Genomic DNA, 23661 nt, shown 5'->3' with positions numbered 1-23661 from the left:
AAGTCAAACATGGTCAAATATTAACAATTTCCTATTAAGGTCCACCTTCATACAGGCATAAAGTAACTTTGGGAGGAAAGAAGCTGCAAATAATGGTTGCCTGTGGGGTGAGTAGGTGGCAACAAGGGGAGGTCAGGACAAGCAGTCGGACTTTACATTTTTATAACTGGGGTTTGAAACCATCTGAGCATGTAACCTATTAAAAACTAAAGGAAGAGCCCGGCCCGTGCTGCTCAGTGGTTGAGAGTCGGCCGTGCTCCAAGAGGTCTCAGGTTCGATTCCCAGTCAGGGCCCGTGCCCGGGTTGCGGGCTCCATCCCCAGCAGGGGGCGTGCAGGAAGTTGTTTGTTTTTTATCCGCATCTGAGGGTATTTTTTCCATTGCTTTTCAGAGAGAGTGGAAGGGGGAGAGAGAGAGAAACATCGATGTGAGAGAGACACGTCGATTGGCTGTCTCCCACACACGCCGCGACTGGCGCTGGGGACGGAGCCTGCAACCGAGGTTCGTGCCCTTGACCGGAACTGAACCCGAGACCCTTCAGTCCGCGGGCGACGCTCTAACCACTGAGCCAAACGGGCCTGGGCTCATCAGTGCTTCTATCTTCCTCTCCCTTCCTCTCTCTCTAAAAATCAATACAAACAAAACAAAACGTATTTAAAAACTAAAGGAAGAAATAATTAGGGCTCCTGGGAGGCTTTTCTGCCACACGATGCTTGTCTAGGGAAGAATTTTGCAGGTCTGGAGCCCGGGGACTACCCCAGGTTAGCCTCTGACAAATTCCCTCCTGGAGGACCCACTGTGTGGCATTTGTGACCCTCTCCCTGGTGGGTCAGAGCTCAGGGACCCCACCCTTGGCCAGGCTCCTGGCAAGGCCACAGCAACCCCCTGTGGGGTTACAGTTTTGGCAGCAGACTGCCGTGACCTTGCGGTAGCACCCCTTCCCAGATAGGGTTTCACAGGCCAGACTGATGGGAATAGCACTTCAGCAGTAATGTGATAGGATGTGGCATGGCCCAAGTGGCCTTGGAGATGGATCCCTCCCTCCCACCTGTGGTCCCAGTCCACACCCCTTCTCCACGGAACGAGAGAGGCTCTCCCAGCGGTGACTGCTGGGATTATGGAAACACCTCGGCTCTCCCAGCAGAGTTGTCAACACCAGAAGGAACAGATGAAGTAAGAACAATAATAGTTATAATAAAAATGACAACTGCCACTATTGAGTAGCTGATTACCATGCACCAGGCCACGTGGTTAGTACCTTTCGTGGGCTTCTCATTTCGCCCTCACAACACCCTCAGCAGCAAGTACTATACTAATTTCTACCATATGCCACCTTTTGGGAAACTGAGGCTCAGGGGAGGGACTTGCCAAATGAACTGGTGTTGTCCAACCCCCAGACCTGTACTCTTGATCAGTAAATGATGTCTGTGCCTCGGTTTCTCCAACTGGAAAGTGGAGAAAGTGGCGAGACGTGAAAACGAAGACTGAGGGAAGGGATTGGAGATGTCTAGACCAGAGAAGACTCTTGGGGCTGCTAAGATCACAGGCTTCACCTCTCTGCAGGGACATCTGGGACAGACATCGCTAGCTGCTCACCAAACATCCATTCTCTTCTTCTTGCCCACTAACAGAAGCCTAACCTTGTTTAGGAAAGCGTTGCGTTCCGCTAAAAACACTCACCTGTCTGCATCTAAGGAAGCCCATGTGGCCCATTCTGGAAAATGAGATATAAACTCCTGGGTGGGCTTTACTCCCCATGAAGAGAAGCTGCTGCATTTCGACTTCTGCCCTGGAATACAGAGGTGAAGCCAGGGATACAGGGGCCATCTCTGGGCCAACGAGCAGAAGCCACACGCTAAGGAGGACAGAAGGAAGAGACAGGTGGAGGTGGGTCCCTGAGGGCATCCTGGAGCTGCCTCTCTGATCTTCTTATGAGAAGATCATCCCAGTGGCTAAGACACCATGGGCAGGTTCCGTCACCTGCAGCTGACCACAGTTCTAACGACACAGTCCCAGGGGGTAGAACTGGGACCAATGTTTAGAAGCTACAAAGAGGCAGAACATTCTTCTGGTTTTAGCAAATCCAAAAGTCAAAGCTGTGCAAGTCGGCCTGGACTGTCTTGAGGTGGTGAGTCTCCCACGCCTAGGGATATAGAAGCGGTGACTGCAGGGCTGTTTGGCAAGGGCGCTGGGAAAGGCATTCTGACATTGTCTGGGGCTGGACCAAATGGCCTTGCATGCTTTAATCATACCCACTTTGCGAGGTGAGGAAAGGACCCCAGGATGTGTGCCCAGTTATGCGTGGGCAAGGTTGCTGCCCTACAATGAGTGACCCGCAGGGCCCGGCTAAGGCATGTCCGCTAGGACTTTGAGCAATGAGGGAAATGGTCTATATCTGTGCGGTCCAATACGGAGGCTGCAGGCACTTGACATGTGGCTACTGCAGCTACAGAATGGAACTTTTAATTTATTTCATTTCAATCAATTTCTATTTAAGTTACCCCATGTGGCTAGCGGCTCCCATACTGGCATAGTGACCTGTCCCCACCCCAAGCTCTCTCTGGCCTCTTCTCTGAGCCCACATCAGCCACGCTGGCCTCCTTGCTGTTCCTAGAGCATGCCAGGCACGTGGCCACCTTGGAGCTTTCTCCTTGCTCTGCCCTCTGTTGGGCTGCTCTTCCCCCAGCCATCCCCTTGGCTAGCTCTTTCAACTCCTTCACGTCACTTTCTTAACGAGGCTTACCCTGGCCACTTACTCAAAGAGGCAAATTGCAGCCTTAGCCGGGTAACTCAGCTGGTTAGAGCACCTGATACACCAAGGTTGCGGGTCCATCCCTGGTCAGGGCACATACAAGAATCAACTAATGAGTGCATAAATAAATGGAACAACAAATCTCTCTCCTTCTCTGAAATCAATCAATTTAAAACAATTTAAAAAAATAAAGAGGCAATTTGCTCTGTAATTTATTATGTCTGCTGTGCTACGTCCCCAGCTAGAATATATATTCCACGCAGGTCAGCATCTTTAGGTTTTCTTCCCCAAGAGCCTAGAACACAACCTAGCACATAGTAGGCACTCAATAAATATTTGTTGAATGCATTTGAAGGCTTAAATGAGTTAAATAGAAGGTGCCTCCCATTGTGAGATGGTTGAGACCTAATACTAGTCAGTCAGCAATGCTTCCTGAGCCTCACATATGTGCTGGGTGCTGGCACCTGGCAGTGAACACGACAGACAAGGTCCCTATCCTCACGTAGTGACAACCAAACAGGAAAACGGAGCGAGTAAGGACAATGGGGGGAGGTGGCAGTTGAGGCAGGGTACCGCGGACATGCAGAACAGGGAACCCAGATTCGATGGGAGCTCAGAGCTTCCCCAAAGAAGGAACATTTGAGCTGGGTGAGGCCTGACGAACCAGAAGGTGTCAGCAAGATGAAGAGTAAGGAAGGAGGGGCATTTCCGGCAAATGGAACAGCATGTGCCAAGGACCAGGGGCAGAAAAGAGAATGGCCCTGTGAAGGAACGGCAGCTGAAGTTCCTTCACCCACGGCTGTGGAGGACAGCTCCCCTGGCACTGTCAGTGTCCCAGACAGTTTTCAGCTTTCTGCCCAGGGCCTGCTCTGATGCTGTGAGAGGCCCCTTCATCCCCACCTGACTGCAAGCACCCCTGTAAGTACAGGGGGATTTATGCCCCCAGGAGAAATCTTCAGTGAATGGGGTACTGGAGCCAGTGGATAATGCTTTGCGCACCAACCCCATTCCCCAGGTGTACAATCCAGGGGGTGTTCTGTGCCGAGGTCCCAGCCTCTGGCCTGCAGTGATGACTCAACAACCATTTATATTGGCTTTTCCTTCTCGCCTGTCTCATTCTACCCACTCACTTCCTCTCACCTCCTCCTTCCTAGCATCACCTCCCCAAATCAACTTACCTGTACCCAAATCTGTCTCAGGCTCTGCTTTCAGAAAATCCAAACTAAAGAGCCCATGAAAGTTCTGCTTACCGGCGTGGCATGGTCAGGCTTACATTTTGAAAAGCTCACTCCACTGTTGTGTGGAGAGTATGGGGCAGGAAGAGGAGTGAAGAGCTGAGGAGGGGCCCTGACAATGGTGTGGCGAGAGGGGCTGGTGGCAGGAGAGACAGAAAAGAGGCTGGAGACCAGTAAGGGGCACTTGGTTCCCCTCAGGACCAGAGGCTCGGCGGCCAGGTGGGGTGACATGGACACCTGGCCTGGGGCCTGTCTGGCTGTGACAACCAGCCTTGCCAAGTTCCATCCCTCAAACCAGCCTGGCTCCAGAGACCTGTGGCAAAGGAGCTATTTTTAGAGAGCTGGGTGTTTACTTGAAGGATTTGAAGGCCAGGCTTTATTTTTAACTCCTCTCCCAATGGCAGCGACTCACTGGTATGCACTTAGGAAGTCAAGTGGAAGTTAGACTGGGCTTTGGAAACCCAGGGGTGCAAAACGGATGACACTGGGGGAAGATGAAGCTTGGAGGAGGAGCCTGCTGGCCTCTCTTACCCACTGAGTCTCGAGGTAAGAAGAATGATGATAAAACTGGCCAAGGCACCCCCTGAGCATGAAGACCATGCAAAGTCCCCTACACACATCATCTCATTTAGCCCTTACCATATCTGGGAGGCAAGGCTGTTACTGCCCCATTCTACAGGTGAGGAAAGTGAGGCTCAGAGAAGACCAGGGACATACAGCCGGCGAGCAACAGAGCGAAATTTGTACCTCAATTTCTTGGTCTCCCCAGCCTATGCTCTCAACAGCTCTGCCATACAAAAAAGTATGGCCACGTGCCATGGTCAAGGCAGGAGAGTGGCATGAAATGTTAGAGCTCAGACTTTCGCTTCCGACAGTGAGCATGAAGCCTTGCTGTTCCAGTTATTTTGGGACTCAGAGCTAGTTTCCTCACCTGTGGAATGGGTTAATATAATAAATGGCACCTCCCTCGTGAGAATTAAATGAGATGATGCAATATAGGGAATTAACAAAGAGCCTGGCACTGGGGGGTGAGAACTGGGCACTGAGCTGTGCCAGGCATTGTCCAAGGCACTTGATCTTCTCATATGCCCCACAAGGCGGGCTCTTGTGTGACCCCACCTTAGAGATGGTGAAATGGGGGTACAGAAAGTTGAAGGGAATGTCACTTGCCCCCGAAACCAGCAAGTGTCCAGGACTAGAAAGAACCCAGAGAGCGTGACCGTGAGTCTGAGCCCTGAAGCCCTTACCCTGCGGCAGCCACTCCCATTCTCATTATGACCGTTAGTCTAACATCTCTGTCTGGACAGTCCTGGTGTTTGACCCGAGTCCCTGACACTGCTCGAGCCAAGCACTGGCTTCATGTGGTTGGACCTTTCACTGAGACGTGAGAAACCCTTGCGTTGGGGGAAAAGGGCATTTTTCTCCCCAAGTTGCTGGCTGTTGGCTTATTTTCTAACTGTTATTTAGGCTAAAAAGTCAAACTGGAAAGGTTTGGGAACTGGACAGTAAGCACATCTCATAGAGCGCTGGGGGGCGGGAGAGAGAAAAACATTCCTTTCCACCTCCCAGAGCCCTGTCCCCTTCCTAGCTGATTGATTCAATGTGACCCAGAAGCCAGCTGAGGTTCCACTAGAACCCTCCGGCCACACTCCTCTCTCAGATCTGACCCTGAGTCACTGGTCCTTTCTAGGCCTTAGTTTCTCCAGCTGTGAAATGGGCACATTGGGCTGCATCCTCCCGAAGGTGCCTTTTGGCTCTGACCGGCTTTTTCTGGGGGCTGATGGGAGCTTTCGATGCCTTTCCTCTGGTTCTCCACTACCCAAGCTTGGAAGGCCTGGCTCCCTTCTACACATTGTCCCTGTACTGGAACTTCTCCTGGCTGCCAGGGACCCAGGTGAGCTCTTCTCTCTCTCCCCAGACCACTCAGCTCAGAGGCCGACGGAGGAGTCACAGCTGCCTCGAGAATGTCATGAGAGTCTGGTTCTGACAACACAGGACATTCCACTCACCCCAGTCTCCAGTCTCTGGCAGCAAAGGAATTCTGTCAATCTGGCAATTCTCGGAGCAGGGATGCGATGGAGGGCAGGAGTCCGGGATGGGGGGCCTGTCCAACAATTCAAGGCTGTCCCCGGGGAGTTTAACGCAGCCGTGGAACCCCATCTCCAGGAATCTCAGGATGAGAACCAGAAACGGAAAGAGCAAGAGCAAACTTTTGCCTCTATGGCCCTGGGCAGTGAACGATGGTGACTGTGCTCATGGAACACCTAACTGCTCTCAAACAATTTGGCGAAAATGAAAGACTGATGACACGTGGTACTGTCGAGGGTGTGAAGAAGGCCGCCCTCTTGTACACCATTGGTGGTACAGGGATAGAGTATAAATTAGGTGCTACCCTTTGGAGGTTAACTGGGGTTCTGATAAAAATTAAAATGCACATTCATTCTGACTCAGCAATTCCATTTTTAGAAATTTAACCCATAAATGTAGGTCTATGCAAGCAGGGATGGGCCAAGACATGACCCTCCCCTCCGAAGCAGGCAAATAATTTGCACCCCTTGCAACAGTTACTCTTAAATACCTATTGAGCATCTACTGAGTGTCAGGAGTCAGTCCCTTGCAAAGGCCTGGGTTAACTGGCACTATATTTCCAATGAGTTCCAATGACGCTTGAAGGTGTCTGATTAGATAAGGTGTCTGGCCGAGCCGTCCCTTTAACCAGCTCCGTAAACAAGAATATGAGCAAGATGTTCACTGAAGCCTCATTTGTAACCATCAACAGGGATCTGTTTAAATAAACCAAGGGACATCCAAACTATGGAATATTATGCAGCGATTGAAAAGAATAAGGCAGATCTATGTGTGGAAGGTGAAAAGATCTCAAAACACACGAAGTCAAAGCAGCAAGCTGAAGAACATAAGGAAGGGGGCACCAGTTGTGTGTGCTGAGGGGAGCAGAATCGGTACATGGAGAGTGCTGTCAACATTGGCTACGTCGGAGGTTCAACTCAGGTGGAGATAGGAGAGGGGGTTTGTTACTTTTTATCTTTTATCATTCTGAATTTCCTTAAAGTTGAACAACTATGTTGTTCTGAACAATGTAAAAAATAATAAAACAGAGAAAGAGAGACGCTCACTAAATCTGGGTGGCAGAACAGCGCAGTGGCTAAGGAACATAAACTCTGGGGCCAGACTCTCAGTTCTAGCATTTACTAGCTGTGTGGTTTGGGCCATGTTAAAAAACAAAATCTCTATGTGCCGCAGTCAGAATTAGGTACGTGTACTCAGCTAAGCACTTCGAATAGTGCCGGCCACATAGTAAATTTGAAGCTCCTTACCCTGGCATTCAAAGCCCGTCCTAGCCTCCCCCCAGGCTGCCTTCCCAGCCTCATCTCTAATCTCTTTCCCCACACACTCCAGTACTCCCAATGACTCACTGCTCCCAAAATACACCACACAGGTTCCTACCTCCATGCCTCTACCTGGTGCGACCTTTCTCTCCCTCTTCTCCAATAGGCAAATTCTCAACCAGCATCACCCACCACCCAGGCGCTTTGCCAGACCACCCCTGGGGCAGTTAGTTACTCTGCTCACGCCTCCCTCTAACCCCCCACTGACGGTGTCCCATCCCTATCTGTCTTCGCCACTAAGCTGGGAGTGAGGATGCTGACCACACTGATCCACCGGTGCCCAATGCCCCAGCACAAGCCTGGCACAGAGTGAGTGCTCATGAAAGTCTGTGAAAGAAAATGTCAGATTGTGGTTAAGAGCATTCTAGAACCAGGTCTCCTGGCTCTGGGGTCTCAACTCCTAGCTCTGCCACTACTCGGCTGAATGCCCTTGTTTGAGATACTTAACCTGTCTATGCATCAGTTTCCTCATCTGTAAAATGGGAATAAGAGTACCTTCCTCAGGACTGTTTGGAGGATTAACTAAGTTATTATATGTAAGGTACTTAGAATCCTGCCTGGAACCCAGAAATAAGGACTATACGGATGTTTATTACATAAAACTAAAGAAACAGGCTCAAACATGGGCGATTACCAAGACCTGCCCTCAGACCTAGTCCAGGGCCAGGCCCTCTTCCCCCAGGTGGTCTGCATAGTCTGGCGGTGCTGGAAATGAGTGCTGACAGTGCAAAGTCACAGGTCGAAACAGCACCAGGTCCGTTCTTCTGTGAGTCAAGGGCAAACCTTGGTCAGGTGCCAACAGGTCTTTCACACCTGCCAATATCTGGCCAATGTCTCTTTTAGGCAAAAAGAAAGCAGACTTCAAGCTCAGCACCTTTGGCATTAAGCGGTTGGCCTCAGATTTGAATAAAATCGTTACATTTCCCTCCCAGCTTCTCGGGATATGGGTCTCCCACTCTGACCAATGACTCAAAAGCCTTCCTTTCCTTTCTTTCTTCCTTTTTTTTTTTTTAAAGATCTGCTTCCTACCTATTCTTTCAATCTTCTTTTAAAATGTTTTTATTGATTTCAGAGAGAGGAAGGGAGATGGAGAAATAGAAGCATCAATGATGAGAGAGTCATCATTGATCGGCTGCCTCCTGCACGTCCCCGACTGGGATCAAGCCCACAACCCGGGCATGTGCCCTTACCAGGAATCGAACCTTTACCTCCTGGTTCATAGGTCAATGCTCAATCACTGAGCCAGGCTTTCCTTTTCAATAAATGCACATATTTTTAACTAAGTTGATTTAAAGACAAAGATTAAAACAGTTAAGTACAAAAAAATGGTAAGTAGAGGTGATATATGGATGTAGCAAAAGCAGGGATTGTGCAGAAGATGCCAGTTTGGAAAATAATTGCAGGGACCGTGAGAGAAAACAGGGCCTTTCCTCAGGGTGATTTCATTCTCCAGGGAAACACTTCAATCAGTATAGAACAACACAGGATTCATAAGAACAGCTTCTACCTCCTTGCACACCTTCAAAGCACAGGCCCTTTACATGGGCTATTTCTTTTACTCGGTAGCCATACTTTGAAAGAAGAATTAACGTAATTCCCATTGGAGGAATAAAGAGGAAAGTGAGGCCCAGAGAGGGGAGGTAACTGGCCTAAGGTCACACAGCTTACAATAAGTTGAATCCAGATTCAAACCCGGGTCTGTTCAACTCCACAGTCCAAGCCTTTGCTACTGTACCACACGGGCTCCTGTTCGCCTGAGAAAGGCACTTCCCACTAACTCACAAAGCCAGCTCTGACCCTGCACTAAACTTAGGAATTTCCAGGGCTGGGCGGGGAGGAGATGGACATGCGGAGGTGGAGAAGCAGAAGACAGGCCAGTTCAGGGTGCCCTGTCCTCAGGGCCACACTGACGCCACCCCGGTACCAAACCTGAAATGTTCCAAACCTCACTCCCTGGGGCAGCTGAGGGCTCCCGCAGGCCAGCCCCTGTCTCTGCTGGGGGACACAGGGACAAGAACACAGACAATGACCACCATAGCCCACATTTACTGAGCTCTTCCTGCTTCCAGCCCCCAGCCCTGAGCGGAGGCTTCATATACAGTCTCCGATTTAACTCTTGTGGAAACACTTCAAGGCAGAGACCACTATTCTCCTTTCAGAGATGAGAGAATTGAAGTCTGGAGAGAAGACAAGATGCAGTAAGCGAGAGGCAGAGCCAAAGCCCCACTCTCAGCCACTCACTATGCTCCTTCTGGATGGGAGCCATTCATCAGGGTGTTGGCATGACAACCAGAAAAGTTTAGACACCTTTCCAAACATCCCAGCTTCCCTCCACGGCTCAGTACTTATGACCTTAAAAGGTATTACAAAAAGGGTTCTTAGCTACAAAATCAGAAGTCAGGAGGCTTAGTTCCCTGTCCGCCACTTAGTGGCTCTGGGTACCGCTTTGTCCCTTTCTGGGCCTCAGTTTCTCCATCTGGTCAGGGAAGGGGTTGGACTATCTCCTAGGGGCCTGAATGGGTCTAGAGCAACAACACTGTCCAATAAAAATATAATGTGAGTCACACATGTAATTTAAAATGTTTCTAGTAGTCACATTCAAAAAGTGAAAAGAAACAGGTGCAATTAATTATACAATACATTTTATCTAACCCAATATATCTAAAATATATTCATTTCAACATGTAATCAATATAAAAAATGATTAGTGGGTTACTTTATATTCTTTTCTTACTAAGTCTGTGGAATCCACTGTCTGTTTCACAGTTAAAGCACATCTCAGGTCCGGCCGGGCGTGGCTCAGTGGTTGAGTGTCGACCTAGGATCCAGGCGATCGGGGTTCGATTCCCAGTCAGGGCACATGCCCGGGTTGCGGGCTTGATCCCCAGTCAGGGGCCTGCAGGAGGCAGCTGATCAATGACTCTCTCACCATTGATGTTTCTATCTCTCTCTCCCTCTCCCTTCCTCTCTCTGAAATCAATAAAGATATATTTAAAAAAAGAAAAAAAAAAAGAAAAAAAAGCACATCTCAGTTCAGATCGGCCACATTTCAAGAGCTCAACAGCCACAAATGGCTAGTGGCTACCATACTGGATACTGCACGTCTAGAATCTTTTTCAAGCCATAGGCCATCTTAGGGGAAAGAAACGTCTCAGCTTTCTCCCTTCCCTCTGGGAAAGCTGCCTTGATCCTAGATTCTGAGCTGACAAGTTCCAGATAAGCCCGGGACAAGGAGCCTGATGTCACAATGGAGAGACACCCGGGCCTGCCTGGGCCCAGGAGGCTGCTGGCTGCAGGGTAAGCTTTCTGTTTCTCTGTGGCCCAGTTACTTACCAAAGCCCCCAGGAGGGAAACAATGCTGCTTTCCTTCTAACCCACAGATTCCCTTAATTGGAAATTCATCTGAGCTTAAAAGGAGCCAGGCAGCCGCCCCCTGCATGGCACCAACCCCATGGGCACACAGGACACATTCCTCAGACACACGAGGAATCCAAATGTCCCCTGCACTCCCCTCTTGGCAGCACCGTGTGGAGGGAGCTGGACACCACCTTCTCACTTTGGAGACTTGGGCCTGGCAGCCTTCTCAGACAGAGCTCAACACCTCCACATTCAAGGGCAGGAGGGCAGGGAAAGCAAAGGGGCAGAGAGGAGCAAGATTTTTGCCCCTAACAGGTGAGAGCTTGGGGAAGTCCCTCCTTGTCCCCAAGCTTCCTTTCCTCCCTTTTAAAATCAATCACGTTAGATGATGACAATGACTGCTTTCACCGCTGGCTGCTCTGTGCCAGGCATTAGCTCATCTATTCCTCAAAACAGCACTTGGAGGAAAGAGAATCCAGCGCTCAGAGTGGTGAAGCAGCTTGGACCAGGTCACAGAGCTCTTCAGTAGAAAGGCCAGAATTCCAACTCACGGCTTTTAGAATCAAGAGCCTATGATCTTGCCTGGCCAGCGTGGCTCAGTGGTTGAGCATCGACCCATGAACAAAGAGGTCACCTGTTCAATTTCTGGTCAGGGCACACGTCGGGGGTTCTAGCTTGATCCCCAGTAGGGGGCACACAGGAGGCAGCCGATCGATGATTCTCTCTCATCAGTGTTTCTCCCCCTTCCTCTCTCTCAAATCAACAAAAAATCATATTTAAAAAGAAGAAAAGAGAGAGCCTACAATCTCATCTACTCTAAGCTCCCCAGTGTCCCAGGGTGTTTCCAGGACAGTCCTTGCTTATGCCTGTTGTAACTACATAACTTAGCATAATTTAAAACATCCAGTTTAGAAGAAGGGACAAATCTGCGCTACAGAAGAATTCCAAATAATATATATTGACACTCCGCCCTCTGGAGCTTAACTCAAGAACCTTCTCCTTCTCCAGTATGGGCTGAACTTAATGTATTCCAAAGAAAAGGAATTGGAAAGGAAATGGTAACTTATAGGAGAAAAGCCTGGCAGACACCACCTTAACCAAGTGATCAAAGTCAGCATCTCCTGGGATAAATCATGTTGAAATCACGTGCTCCTGGTAGGATGTGATGAGAAGGGCACTTTGGTTCTTCCCCTAAACCTATAACCTCCATCTAATTATGAGAAAAGCATTGAGGGACATTCTCAAAATACGTGACTAGTATTCCTCGAAACCGTCAAGGTCATGAAAAAACAGAAAGACTGAGAAACTGTCACAGACCAGAGGACACTAAGAAGACTTGACATCTAGGTAGTGGAGGAAACAAGACAGCAGTGCAGGGAACCGCTGCACCCGCCGCCTCCCGCAACCACATCAAAATCACAACTAAAACACAGAACCACCATCACTCAGAGCCTCCTGAAATCTGGCTGAACAGAAGCCCCACAACCAGGGACCTGAAGAAGCACCGAGACCGGGAGGAGGGGCGGAGACGCTGGGGGATCGGGGCTGAATCGCAGAGACGCTGCCACAGGCCCACACCCAGTGCTGCGGGGTAAACCCGGGAGGGAATCTCGGCGGTGGGGGTTTCCCGGAGGAGCGAGGGGTCCCAGCCCCACAGCAGGCCCCCAGCCCAGGGCTCCAGGTTCAAGAAGAGAAGTCCCCACAGCTTCCGGCTGTGAAACCAGCGGGGACTGTCGCTGAGGGTCTCAGAGACTGTGGGAGCCCCAGCAGCTCCTCTTAAAGGGCCCGGCACCGACTCACTCGGACGCTCCCTCTGAGCCCAGCGCCGGGCAGCAGCCTGAAAGGACCCGGGACACTCAGGGAGGAACTAACCTCCCTGAAATCCAGGCGAGAGGTGGAGAGGCAGCTTCCTCCCAGGCAGAAGGGCTGGCAGAGGCCATGGCTCCTTTGGCGAGTCCTCCCGGAACACAGCCAGCAGGCAGGCACCATATTTGAATCCCCAGCACCTGACTCACACCTTTGGCCCCGCCCCGTGATTCCCGGAGGCCCCGCCCCTCCCCACCTGCAAGCTCATCCAGGCCATTTCCAGGAGCTTTTCTGTGCAAGTGGACTCTAGAGCCTCATGCTTAGAACTTTTCTAAAATCTCTCAAACAAGCAGCAGCGGGCCACATATGGCTTGATAAGTGGCCCCAGGCCTGTGTAGCTCATGCTGGGTGGCCCTGAGCAAGGCACTGGCAGAGGCTGACTTTGCACCTCCCCGGAGGCCCCAGAGACAGTGCACCTGGTGGTCAGACTCAACCACACTGGATTACAACCCTACCACATCCATGAGTGACACACTCAAGTGGCACACTTGGTGAACACCAAAGCCCCACTGAAGTAAATCCTGCTCCACAGGGGTGTCTCCAGCACAGCAGCTCTTTCGATGTAGTTGCAGCTGGTCCTCACATCTGATTGGCCAGGGGGTCAATTCCTCCCAGGGATGCCAACAGCAATCAAGGCTCAACTACAACAAGACAGTGTACACAGTCCACACAGGGGAGCACCTAGAAGGCCCAGCTCAGGTGACTGGGGAAGCTGAGCCACTGGACCCTACAGGACACCTACTACACAAAGCCACTCTATAAATTCCAGGAGACGTAGCAGCTCTACCTGATACATAGAAACAAACACCTGGAAGCAGCCAAAATGCGGAGGCAAAGAAACATGTCACAAAGGAAAGAACAGAAGAAATCTCTAGAAGAGGAACTAAATGAAATAGATCCAAGCAAGCTAATAGATACAGAGTTCAGAATAATGGTTATAAGAATGCTTAAGCAGACTATTAGGGAAATAACTGAGAAAATCGATAACATAATAAAGTACCAATTTGAAATGAAGGCTACATGAACTGAAATGAAGAATAATTTACAGGGAAACAAACAATAGAGTAGAGGACACCCAACCAGAAGAGCAAAAAGAAGAAAGAATCCAGAAATATGAAGACAGTGTAAGCAGCCTCTGGGACAACTTCAAGAGGCCAAACATTCATATTATTGGGATGCCAGAAGAAGAGGAAAGAGAGCAAGAAATTGAAAACCTATTTGAAAAAATAATGACAGAAAACTTCCCCTACCTGGGGAAAGAAATCGACTTATAAGTCCAGGAAGCACAGAGGGTCCCAAACAAGAGGAACCCAAAGAGGCCCACAGCAGGACACATCACAATTAAAATGCCAAGGGTTAAAGACAAAGAGAGAATCTTAAAAGCAGCAAGAGAAAAATAGTTACCTACAAGGGGGCACCCATACGACTGTCAGCTGATTTCTCAACAGAAACTTTGCAGGCCAGAAGGGAGTGGCAAGAAATATTCAAAGTGATGAAAAACATGGAACTACAACCAAGATTACTCTACCCAACAGAGCTATCATTTAGAATTGAAGGTCAGATAAAGAACTTCTCAGACAAGGAAAAGCGAAAGGAGTTCATCACCACCAAACCAGCACTGCAGGAAATGTTGAAGTGTCTTCTTTAACAAGAAGCTAATGAACAAAAGAATCTGATGAACTAAATAGATCCAGAGACATTGACACATGCAACAGACAATCATATTTCAGAGGGAAGAGGGAAGGAGGGTGGAGGGTGGGAAGAGATTAACCAAAGAAGTTATATGCATATGTGCATCACCCACGGACACAGTCAATAATGGGGTGAAGGCCTGGGGAGAGGGTGGGAGCGAGGTGGAGGGGGTTAATTGGGGGTGAAAAAAAATGGGACACCTGTAATACTTTCAACAATAAAGATAAATTTTAAATAAATAAATATACATATGAAGACTTGACAACTAAATGCAATATGAGATCCTGGAACAGAAAAGGACACCAGTGGAAAAACTAGAAATATTCAAACTAAGTCTGGAGTTTAGTTAATAGTAACACACAAATTGGCTTTCACAAATGTATTATGGTCATATAAGAAGTTAACGGGAAACTGGGCAGAGGGTATGTGGGAACTTTCTGTACTATCTTTGAAACTTTTCTGTAAATCTAAAATTATTCCAACATGTTTTACTTTTTAAACATGCCCCTTATAACTCATAAAAATGTCCATTTTGTACCACAAATTATATGATCAATTGGTCATAAGCCTGGCCCTGCCCCTAATCAAGAAGTCTTATGAAAATTACCCATACCTTCTTTCCATCTTAATGATACTAACTGCTCACACATTCACAGCAATTTAAGTTTACGAAGTTTAGAGATTCCAAGATGTGCTGGTTAGAGCTTTGGAATCAGAAAGCTAGGGGCTGAAGCCCTGGTTCTCTCACTTGCTTGCCAGGTGGTCTTGGCCATATTACATTCCTTCTCTGGGTCTGTTTCCACATCTGTAAAATGAAAGCACTGAATGACAACAATGACAAATAAGACTTACTGAGCCTTTACTAGGTGTCCAGCACTGTGGTGGATACTGTCATGTGCCACCCAGTTTCCCCTTCAGGACTGAGGGCATTATTTCTACACTCCCCTGCCCCCAGCTGCTCAGAGTGCTGCCGGCGGTCAGCCCTGTCCAGAGATTGCCCTTGGCTGAAGAGAACCATCCAGCCTCAGGTCGTGCTCCTCTCCAGAGGGCAGCCTGCATCCAGCCAAGAGGATGTAAAGATCCAGCTCCCTCACCTCAACTTGGGACGACTCTGAAGGTCATCTCTACTGCAGCACACCCCTGTGGTTGGAAAAAGCCTTTGTGGGGTCTGCCCGTCTCCCTTTGCCCAATCCTACTTCCCTCCCTTCCCCACAAGTGTTGATCCTTAGAGCGCCCCCCAGAAACTCTCTGCACACTAATCATCTCGAAGTCAGCTTCCCAGGGAACTCATCCCATGATAGGACTGTGAACCAACCACTGGACCTGCACCCATCTTTCTCAACCCTCAGACCAACCCCATTTTAATAAATGACACAACTGAGGTTGAAGAAAAATACTGATTTGGCCAAGAACATACAACTGAGAAGCGGTGGTGCCACGGATGGGGAAACTGAAGCTCAGACAGGCAAACTGATTTGCCGGGTCTCTGAGCTAAAAGATGGTAGAGCCAAGGTTTGATCCTAGGTTTGCTGTACACTGAAGACCACAGTGCCACAGCCATTTAGAGCCACCAGCGGGATTGCTACAGGCACCAGTCAGGCAACTGCCTTTACCACTGTCCTGCCACACCCCCTGCTATCCCTGCAGTTCACTCCACATTTGCAAAAAGGGAACAACAGTGCCTACCTCATCAAGATCTGTTAAAGACAGAATGGGTTTATATATGTAAAGACCTCAGAATGATGAATGGCACATAAGGCCCCCTCTACAAGCGATAGGTTAAAAATAAGTTATGTAAGCAGCCTAAAGCTGCTGTAAGACATGCTAAGATGTCAGTGTTTCTGAGTGATAGTTGACCTGTGACAGGGGGCTGGGCCTCATCAGCTCTTTAAGTGGTTCAAGCTTGACCTGAGCTCTGAAGGAGAGGTAGGAATCAAGGGGCAAGAGGAAAGAAGAGCAGCCCAGGCAGAGGAACCAGCGGGAAACAGAGCCCTCTGGCAGAGAGACAAAGAAGATTGATATAAGGCCAGGATGACTAACACAGCGAAAAAAGCCAGGTCCGGGTCCAGAATGGTAGAAAATGAGGCTGAACAGGAATGTAGGAACTAAATAATGAAGGGTGATTGGGGACAAGTCACCTTATCTCTCAGAGCCTCACTTGGCTCATCCGTAAACTGGAAATAAAAATAGTATCAATCTTATAAGGTCCTCAAAGAGACTGAACGAGTCAATATTTGCAAACCACTTAAAATAGGGCCATGCACACAGTAGGCGCTATAAACGTTTAAAGACAACATTGGAGTTTTTTCTGAAGTACAATGAAAAGACATAAAGGGGTCTGAATACAGAGGGAAGGTGGGTGGATGGACACTGGGCTGGCAGATGGGTAGGTGGCCATGGTTGAGTAAAGGGCAGTGTGGATGGATTGTTGGATGGAAGTACAGTTGGGTGATGGAGGTGGCTGGCTGGCTGCCTGGATGGCTGGCTAGTTGGATGGTTGGATGGTTGGATGGCTGGGTGACAGGGTGAGTGGAAGTGGATGTTTCTGTGGATGGAAACATGTTTGGATATTAGGATGGGTGCCTTGGAAGCAACTGAGTGAATGTGGGTGGTTGGCAGATGAGGGGACGGATGGGTGGTTGAAGGGTGTCCGGATGTTTGGATAGATGCCTGGGTGGTTGGGTGGCTGGAGGTGGAAGAAATGGTTGGGTGAACGGGCGACTGGTCAGATGGATGTTATAGAGATTGGCTCAGATGGACAGAGGGGCTGAGCGAATGGAGGGGTTGTTCAGGTGTGTAGTAGAGAAGTTAGGTGGGGTTGGGTGAACCGATGGGTGACTGGGTGGTTGGATGGGTATCTGGGTGGTTGGGTGACTGGATGGGTGATGGACAAACAGAAAGTGGAATGGGTGGGCGGGTAGGCCGGATGTTTGATGAAGAGTTGGTTGTTCAGGTGGATAACAAAAAGGTTGGGTGAATGAAAGGATTAAGTGTATGGAGGGGTTGGTAAATGGGTGGATGGGAGTAGCTGAGGGAGGGAGGGAGGCAGGGAAGGAACAGGTGACACCAGATCCTGAAGTGCCTCCAATGACCTCTCTAGAGGTGATGGAGGACGCCCTGCCGGTAAAAGAAACAGAAGCAGGCTTGGAGAAGGGCGTCCTCGGTGGCCGGTCGCAGGGCCCGTTCCTCAGTGGGCCACCCACCCGTGCGCACCGGGTCCTACCTGGAGGCGGCGATCTCGGCCTTCTGGCGCGCTATGGCGGCGGCGCGCTGGGCGCCCTCCATGCTGTGCTCCACCTTCTGGCGGACCTTGTTGCTCTTGAGCGGCAGCACGCGGCGCTTGGTGCCTTTGACCAGCACGTTGTGCCGGTACTTGCCCTCCTCGCGGTGGCCGTCGGGCAGCGTGGTGCAGCCGTAGCCGTGGCGCAGGTTGTCCAGCCACTCGCCCTCGTAGCGGAGGCCGCTGGAGCGCTCGCTGACGCCGAAGCCCGAGCGCTTGTCGTTCTTCCACTCGCCCATGTAGGTCTCCGTGGTGGTGGCATCGATGTCGGCCTCGAAGGGCGCGGCCTCGTCGGCGACCTCGCCGCCCTCGCCCAGGCTGGCGGTGGACGCGGCGTCGCTGGCGCCCGAGCTGAGGTCGCTCTTGAGGAAGCTGACCCGGCTGCGCTGGCTGCCCAGGGACGCGCGCGACTCGGCGCGCCGCAGCTTGCCCAGCAGCGCGCCCCGCTGGAACAGGCCGCCGGGCCGCGCCGCGCGCGCCGCCGCCTCGGCGTTGGCCAGCAGGCTGAGCGCGAAGCCCCCGCGCGGGATGGCGGGCGAGGGCAGCGGCGGGCCGTCGGCGGCCGGCGAGGCGGGCGAGTCCGGGGCCACCGTGCCGTTGCTGTGCTCGCTGCGCAGGGACGACAGCGACGTGCGCAGCGGCGAGCGCACCACCACGGCCATCCCGTAGGGCACGCTCTGGCGCACGCCGTAGCCGTGGCGCATGCCATTGGTGAACTGGCCTTGGTAGGTCCCTGTGGGCGAGGAGAGGGCGCGTCAGTGGGGCGCACGACGGGGCCCCTGCGTGTGCGCAGCGACCTGGGTGGGCGGGGCAGGAGTGGGCAAGGCCATCAGGGGGGCACGGAGTTCGAAGTTATGAGAACGGGCGAGGCTCTGAGGGTGGGAGGTGGCACGAGCGTGCGAGAACGTGAGTGGACAAGCCACAAGGAGTTGGAGCAATGGTGTATTTCCATCGGTGGAAACATGGCAAGGTCACAAGTGTGGGAGATATGAGGTTGCGTGAGTCAGAGCGTCAGTGTGCAAAGTTGTGTAAGCAGGTGAGGCCCTGGGAGTGAGGTTAAGCGAGTGTGCGGGGACACAAATGGCCAAGCCAGAAGGGGTTTGCATGGTGTGAGGATTTCTGTTGGTGGAAACATGCCGAGGTCTTTAGTGTGGAAAATGAGGCAAGGCTGAGGTGGTCAATTTTACGTGTGAAGTTGTAGGAGCAGGTGAGACTGTGAGTGTGGATTTCAATGTGTGCCCAGCTTTTAAATCACACACAAGAGAATGAAGGTGCGAGTGAGCAGGCAAGACATTGAGTTTGTACAGTGATGTGAATATTTGCACTAGTGGGGGTGTGCAAGGGAGTGGGAACATGACGAATCTTGAATGCACAAGGAAGCCTATGCACAGAGGGTGACCAGGATCACGTGCACGTCATAATGAGACATAACATAAGCTTATGAGAGCGTTCGAGGTCTTGGGTGTGTAAGGACAGCCCCACGTGTCAGCCTGGAGATGGATGCCCCCCCCCGATGTGACAGAGCCACCACCAACTCATCTCCCATCACCCACACGCGTCTTCCACCTTCTTGGTCTTTCTCACCCCAGCAGCACCACCGGAAAGTTGCGCAGCAAGCAAGGCTCAGTCAGTATGTGAGGTAAACGTGCGTGGTCGTGCTAGTGTGCAAGTTGATGTGAATGTCCAAGCTCACGAATGAATAAGACTGAGTTTGCAGTCGTATGAATGTTGGGAAAGCAGGGGACTGTGTTGGAGAGCATGGGGGAGTGTGTATTTGTGCAAGACCATGTGACTATATGAGATCATGAGTGTGCAATGCAGTATGTCTACAGTAGGATGTGTCCAAGGTCTTATGGAGGTGAAATTATGGGTGTGAGAGGTTCTGAGTGTTCACGTCATCTGAGTACAAAGCATAATAGGAGGAGACACTCTAGGGTAAGTGGGTGGGCGTTAGTGAAGCTGAGACCATGCGTATGCAGGATAGTTGTGGGTACCAGGAGACCTTGCGTGTCCGTGAGTGAGCCCGTGAGCCCCTGAGCAGAAGGCTCTGCAAGTGGGCCCCCATGTGAACAAAAGGCAGCCGAGAGTAGCAGTTAGGAGCGCAGACAGCGGAAGCCAGACTGCTGGGTCCAAATCCTGCCTCTGCCATTACTAGCAGTGTAACCTTTAGCAAGTGACTTAACCTCCCTGTGCCTCAGCTTCCTCATCTGTCGAACAGATAATTGCCTCTTACCTCATAGGGTTGTTTGTGGTTTAAATGAGCTAATATCTCTGAAAGACCAAAAAAGACAAGATAGGTGTGTAATAATGTGATTCTACAAAGTTGTGCTGGTGTGTGAGGTCACCTGAATTGTATGAAGAGGTCGATACAAAGCTGACAGAGTGTCTTCGTGCTCCACCCCATCCTGATCTGCTGTGCTCCCCAGGCCTCTGTCCAAAGCCTTCTCCCCATCCTCCCTGGGTGATCGAATCATCTGCTTTTTATAACTGTCGTCTATGTCCTGCTGACTCCTTCCTGCCCCCCAAATACATCCTCAGCCCCTTCCCCTCCCCTCTACAGCCCCATGTGTCAGCCTGGAGATGGATGCCCCCCGATGTGACACAGCCACCACCAACTCATCTCCCATCACCCACACGCGTCTTCCACCTTCTCGGTCTTTCTCACCCCAGCAGCACCACTGAAAGCCAGTTCTCTGCCTTCACCTTCGTGCCTCCAGTATATAGAACAGTACCGCACACAATGTTCACTGAGTTGGGGACGAGGGATCCAGAGCCTTTGTTTTAAACACATGCTGATACTTTCCCCTGGTTAACCAAAAAAATCCCAAATGGCCTGCTTCTCAATAAATCCTCCTGCCCCGGATGGCTGGGGAACTGAAACAGCCAACCAGGTAAGGGAATCCCCAGGTCAACTGCACAGGCATGTCCCACTGGGGCCTTTGCACGGGCTGTTCCTCTGCCTGGATCTCTTTTCCTCCAGATAACCATCAAGTCTTTGCTCAAAGACCACCCTATTTAAAACTGCAATCTGCCCGCACCCCCACAGCACCCAGACATCCCCAATCTCTTTTTACTTTTTTTCTCTAGCATTTATCACCTTCTAACATACCATATGACGGATTTGTTATCTTTATTGCTTTTCTCTTCCTGTTAAAATGGAAGCTCCGTGAGGGCAGGGATCTCTCCTGCTTTGTTCTCCGATGTATCCCCAGCACCTGGAACAGTGCCTGGCAGAGAAAGGTGCTCCACAAACATTTGCTGACTGATTGGCTGACCCTGTCCAGAAACTCCATCTCATTGTGTGACCTTGAGCAGCTCTCTTCCCTTCTTAAGGCCTCCATTGCCCTATCAGTCAATGATGTGTTGGACACGAAGCTCACTGAGGGTTGACCTAACTTTGAGATGTAGGGCTTCTAGAAATTGGGGCACTGTGACTCTGGAGGGGAGGGACAGCATGTCCACATGACTCCACACTGCCTGGTCCCTCCCAGCACAGGCTGTTCCAGCTCAGGCCCCCACTCCTACCCAATCCCAGCCTTTTGCCATGAAGAGCCCCATTGAGGACCATGCACAGTGTCGAGGGCTCACTTAAACCTCTCAGATCCTGTGAGGCGGGTCTCATGGTGCTGCTGGTACACAGGAGAGGTCTAAGAGCTGAGAAATCAGGATCCAAAACACAACTCTTTCTGACACCCAGAGCTCATGCTCTTAGCCCAAGGTTCTCAGCCCTGGCTGCCACTTTAAAAGCTCTGAAAATAGACTACAGATTTCCTAGGCCTCACCAGAAATTCAGCTTTAGTTTGTTGGGGAGGGTGCCTGGTGCTTGCGGCCCCTCTGTATAGAATAGCAGCCAGGGGGAAGACATCAGGGCTCCCCTCTCTTCTATGACCAGCCGCACTGGAATGTAAGTCCCCTGGAGGCATGAGGTCTTCTTTTCTGTTCACTGCTGTGTCCTCAGTGTCTGGGACAGTACCAAGTGGGCACTCAGTGAATATTTGTTGAGTGAGTGAGTATATAATGGACAGCATGCCTTCTGTAACTGTTATTCCATCCTTTCTGCTCTATCCGTCAGAAAGAGCTCTGTGAAAAGGACCGCGGAGGTACGTAATGATTCCTGTAAGACTCACCCAAGATGGCACAGCTAATAAATCCACCAGAGCCAAAACTCACACCCATGTCTAGCTGTGTGCCTTCCGCTTGTCTCAGAAGAAATGGGGGGTAAAGTGGAAAAGTGAACAAGAATAGAGCAGGGATGATGGCAAACTGGGGAGAGAGAGAAGACATCTAATCTCTGGTTGGACAAGTTTGTGAAATAAAACCAACCCATCTACCTTTAGCTTAAATTTGGGGTGAGATGGGCTGACGTGGTCCCTTTAAGCCCAGGAAAAACTAAGATTGCAACAGGAGGGCAGCTCTTGGCCACCAGTTGGGGAGGAAACCGCTGGCTATATTAGGAAACTTACAAGCAAGTGGCTAAAGGCACAGACACCCGGGGCGGGGGGAGACTGGGAGCGACGGGTCCCTGGGAAGGGGGGAAAGCCAAGTGCTGGGACCATCTGCAGCCTCTCTCTCTAAGACAGACAGTGCTCTCTGGGGACAGGAAGAACACATTTGAAGAGGGAGAGAAGGAGGACCCTGCTCGGTTTTCTGGCCAGCAGGAGCCCTCTGAGGGAGGAAGTGCATCCTGACCCGCTCTGGGTTGGCCCCTCACTTGGCCTTGTAAACACTGCAGGGCTTCCCACTGCCCTTGGGGTAGGGAGCAAGATTCTCAGCAGCCTCCACAACCTGGCACAGGCTGCCACTGCCCACCTCTCCCGACTCATCTCCAACAGCTCTCTCATCACACTCGCCTTCCTACTTCAGGGCCTTTGCACATGCCTTCCTTCCTCCTCGTGGCCTGCTCTTCGTCTCCCTCCTCCCCTGTCCAAACTCTGCTGATATTTCAAGCCTTGGCTTAAATGTGACTCCACCCAGGAATATTTCTTGAACTCAACTCTCCAAGTACTGCCACATGGTGTCATGTCACTTTGTGCTTCTTCTTGACACTTTTCCCAGTTGCAGTTAGATACTAATTATGATCATTTGTTCACCTTAAGCCTTTCTTACCAGACTTGGGCTTCCAAGAGGGAGGGAACCTTGTCTAGGTATTTCTGCTATGATCCCAGCGTCTAGCACAGCTCCCAGGCCCCAGGAAGCCCTCAGCCGACAGCTGATGAATCTGTATCTCTCCTGATTGCCACGCTATGTTTTCCCAGGGCCAGGGGCCACATCCTCTCGTTTTCCTCAAGACTCTGAACATGGTAAGTGCTCAGTGGTGATCGGCAGTGACTGCCAAGCATGTTTGGGTCTTGAGACTCAGCAGCTCAAATTCTGGGAGTTATTGGGGTACTTGTAAAAGGCTAGTGAGGGCCATAATGATGGTAAATACAGGCCACTCCCTCAGACGACACTCCTAAATTTAATAAAACTTGAATATCACCTTCTCCCTGCAGGTGCCCTTGTGGTGTAATGGAGAATGGCCACCTGAGTCTTAACCTTCACTGTGACACTGAATAGTTTTTAAATAGGCATAATTTATTCAAGCCCACTGAGCCTCCTTTTGTCCTTCTAAATTGGAGGTAATGAGACCTACCTCATATGTTGTTCATTCATTTCTTTGAATTCAACAATTATTTGCTGTGGACCCTGCAATCTTGGTGCTAGGTGCTGGGGATACAGCAATGAATAAATAGACATGGTCCCTGCCCTGGAGTCTAGTGCCAGGAAAAGACTAGATTTAATCAACCGTCACAAAAATAAACATTAGGCAGCCACAGCAGTGGTCCAGAGAGATGATGGGCTGGGTCTTGGGTGGCAGTGGAGTGGGGAAGGTTGGTTGATCAAAGATTAATTGAACTATGTGAGCCAGCTAGCAGATTCTAAGTGCTCAATAAAGGCCAGCTTTTGTTACTTAAGATTTTTTTAAAATTTATTTTTAGAGAGAGAAGAAGGGAGAGGGAGAAAGAGAAACATCCATGTGAGAGAGAGCCATCAATCGGCTGCCTCCTGCACGCCCCCTACTGGGGACTGAGCC

The 23661-nt window shown here is 50.5% G+C and overlaps 1 protein-coding gene across 1 annotated transcript in view; it reads right to left on the bottom strand.

Moving 5' to 3' along the window:
- Positions 1-23661, bottom strand: part of JPH2 (junctophilin 2) — a 58816-nt gene that overhangs the window by 20363 nt on the left and 14792 nt on the right. Inside the window, exon 2 of the mRNA XM_087818545.1 lies at positions 17532-18321. Within this exon, the coding sequence (XP_087674671.1) occupies positions 17532-18321 (790 nt within the window). The remainder of the gene's footprint in view (positions 1-17531; positions 18322-23661) is intronic.

This window comes from Miniopterus natalensis, chromosome 7, assembly GCF_054644295.1.
Source record: "Miniopterus natalensis isolate mMinNat1 chromosome 7, mMinNat1.hap1, whole genome shotgun sequence".
Lineage (NCBI taxonomy): Eukaryota > Metazoa > Chordata > Mammalia > Chiroptera > Miniopteridae > Miniopterus > Miniopterus natalensis.
The sequence above is the reverse complement of the archived record's forward strand: the minus strand, read 5'-3'. Positions and strand labels throughout refer to the sequence as shown.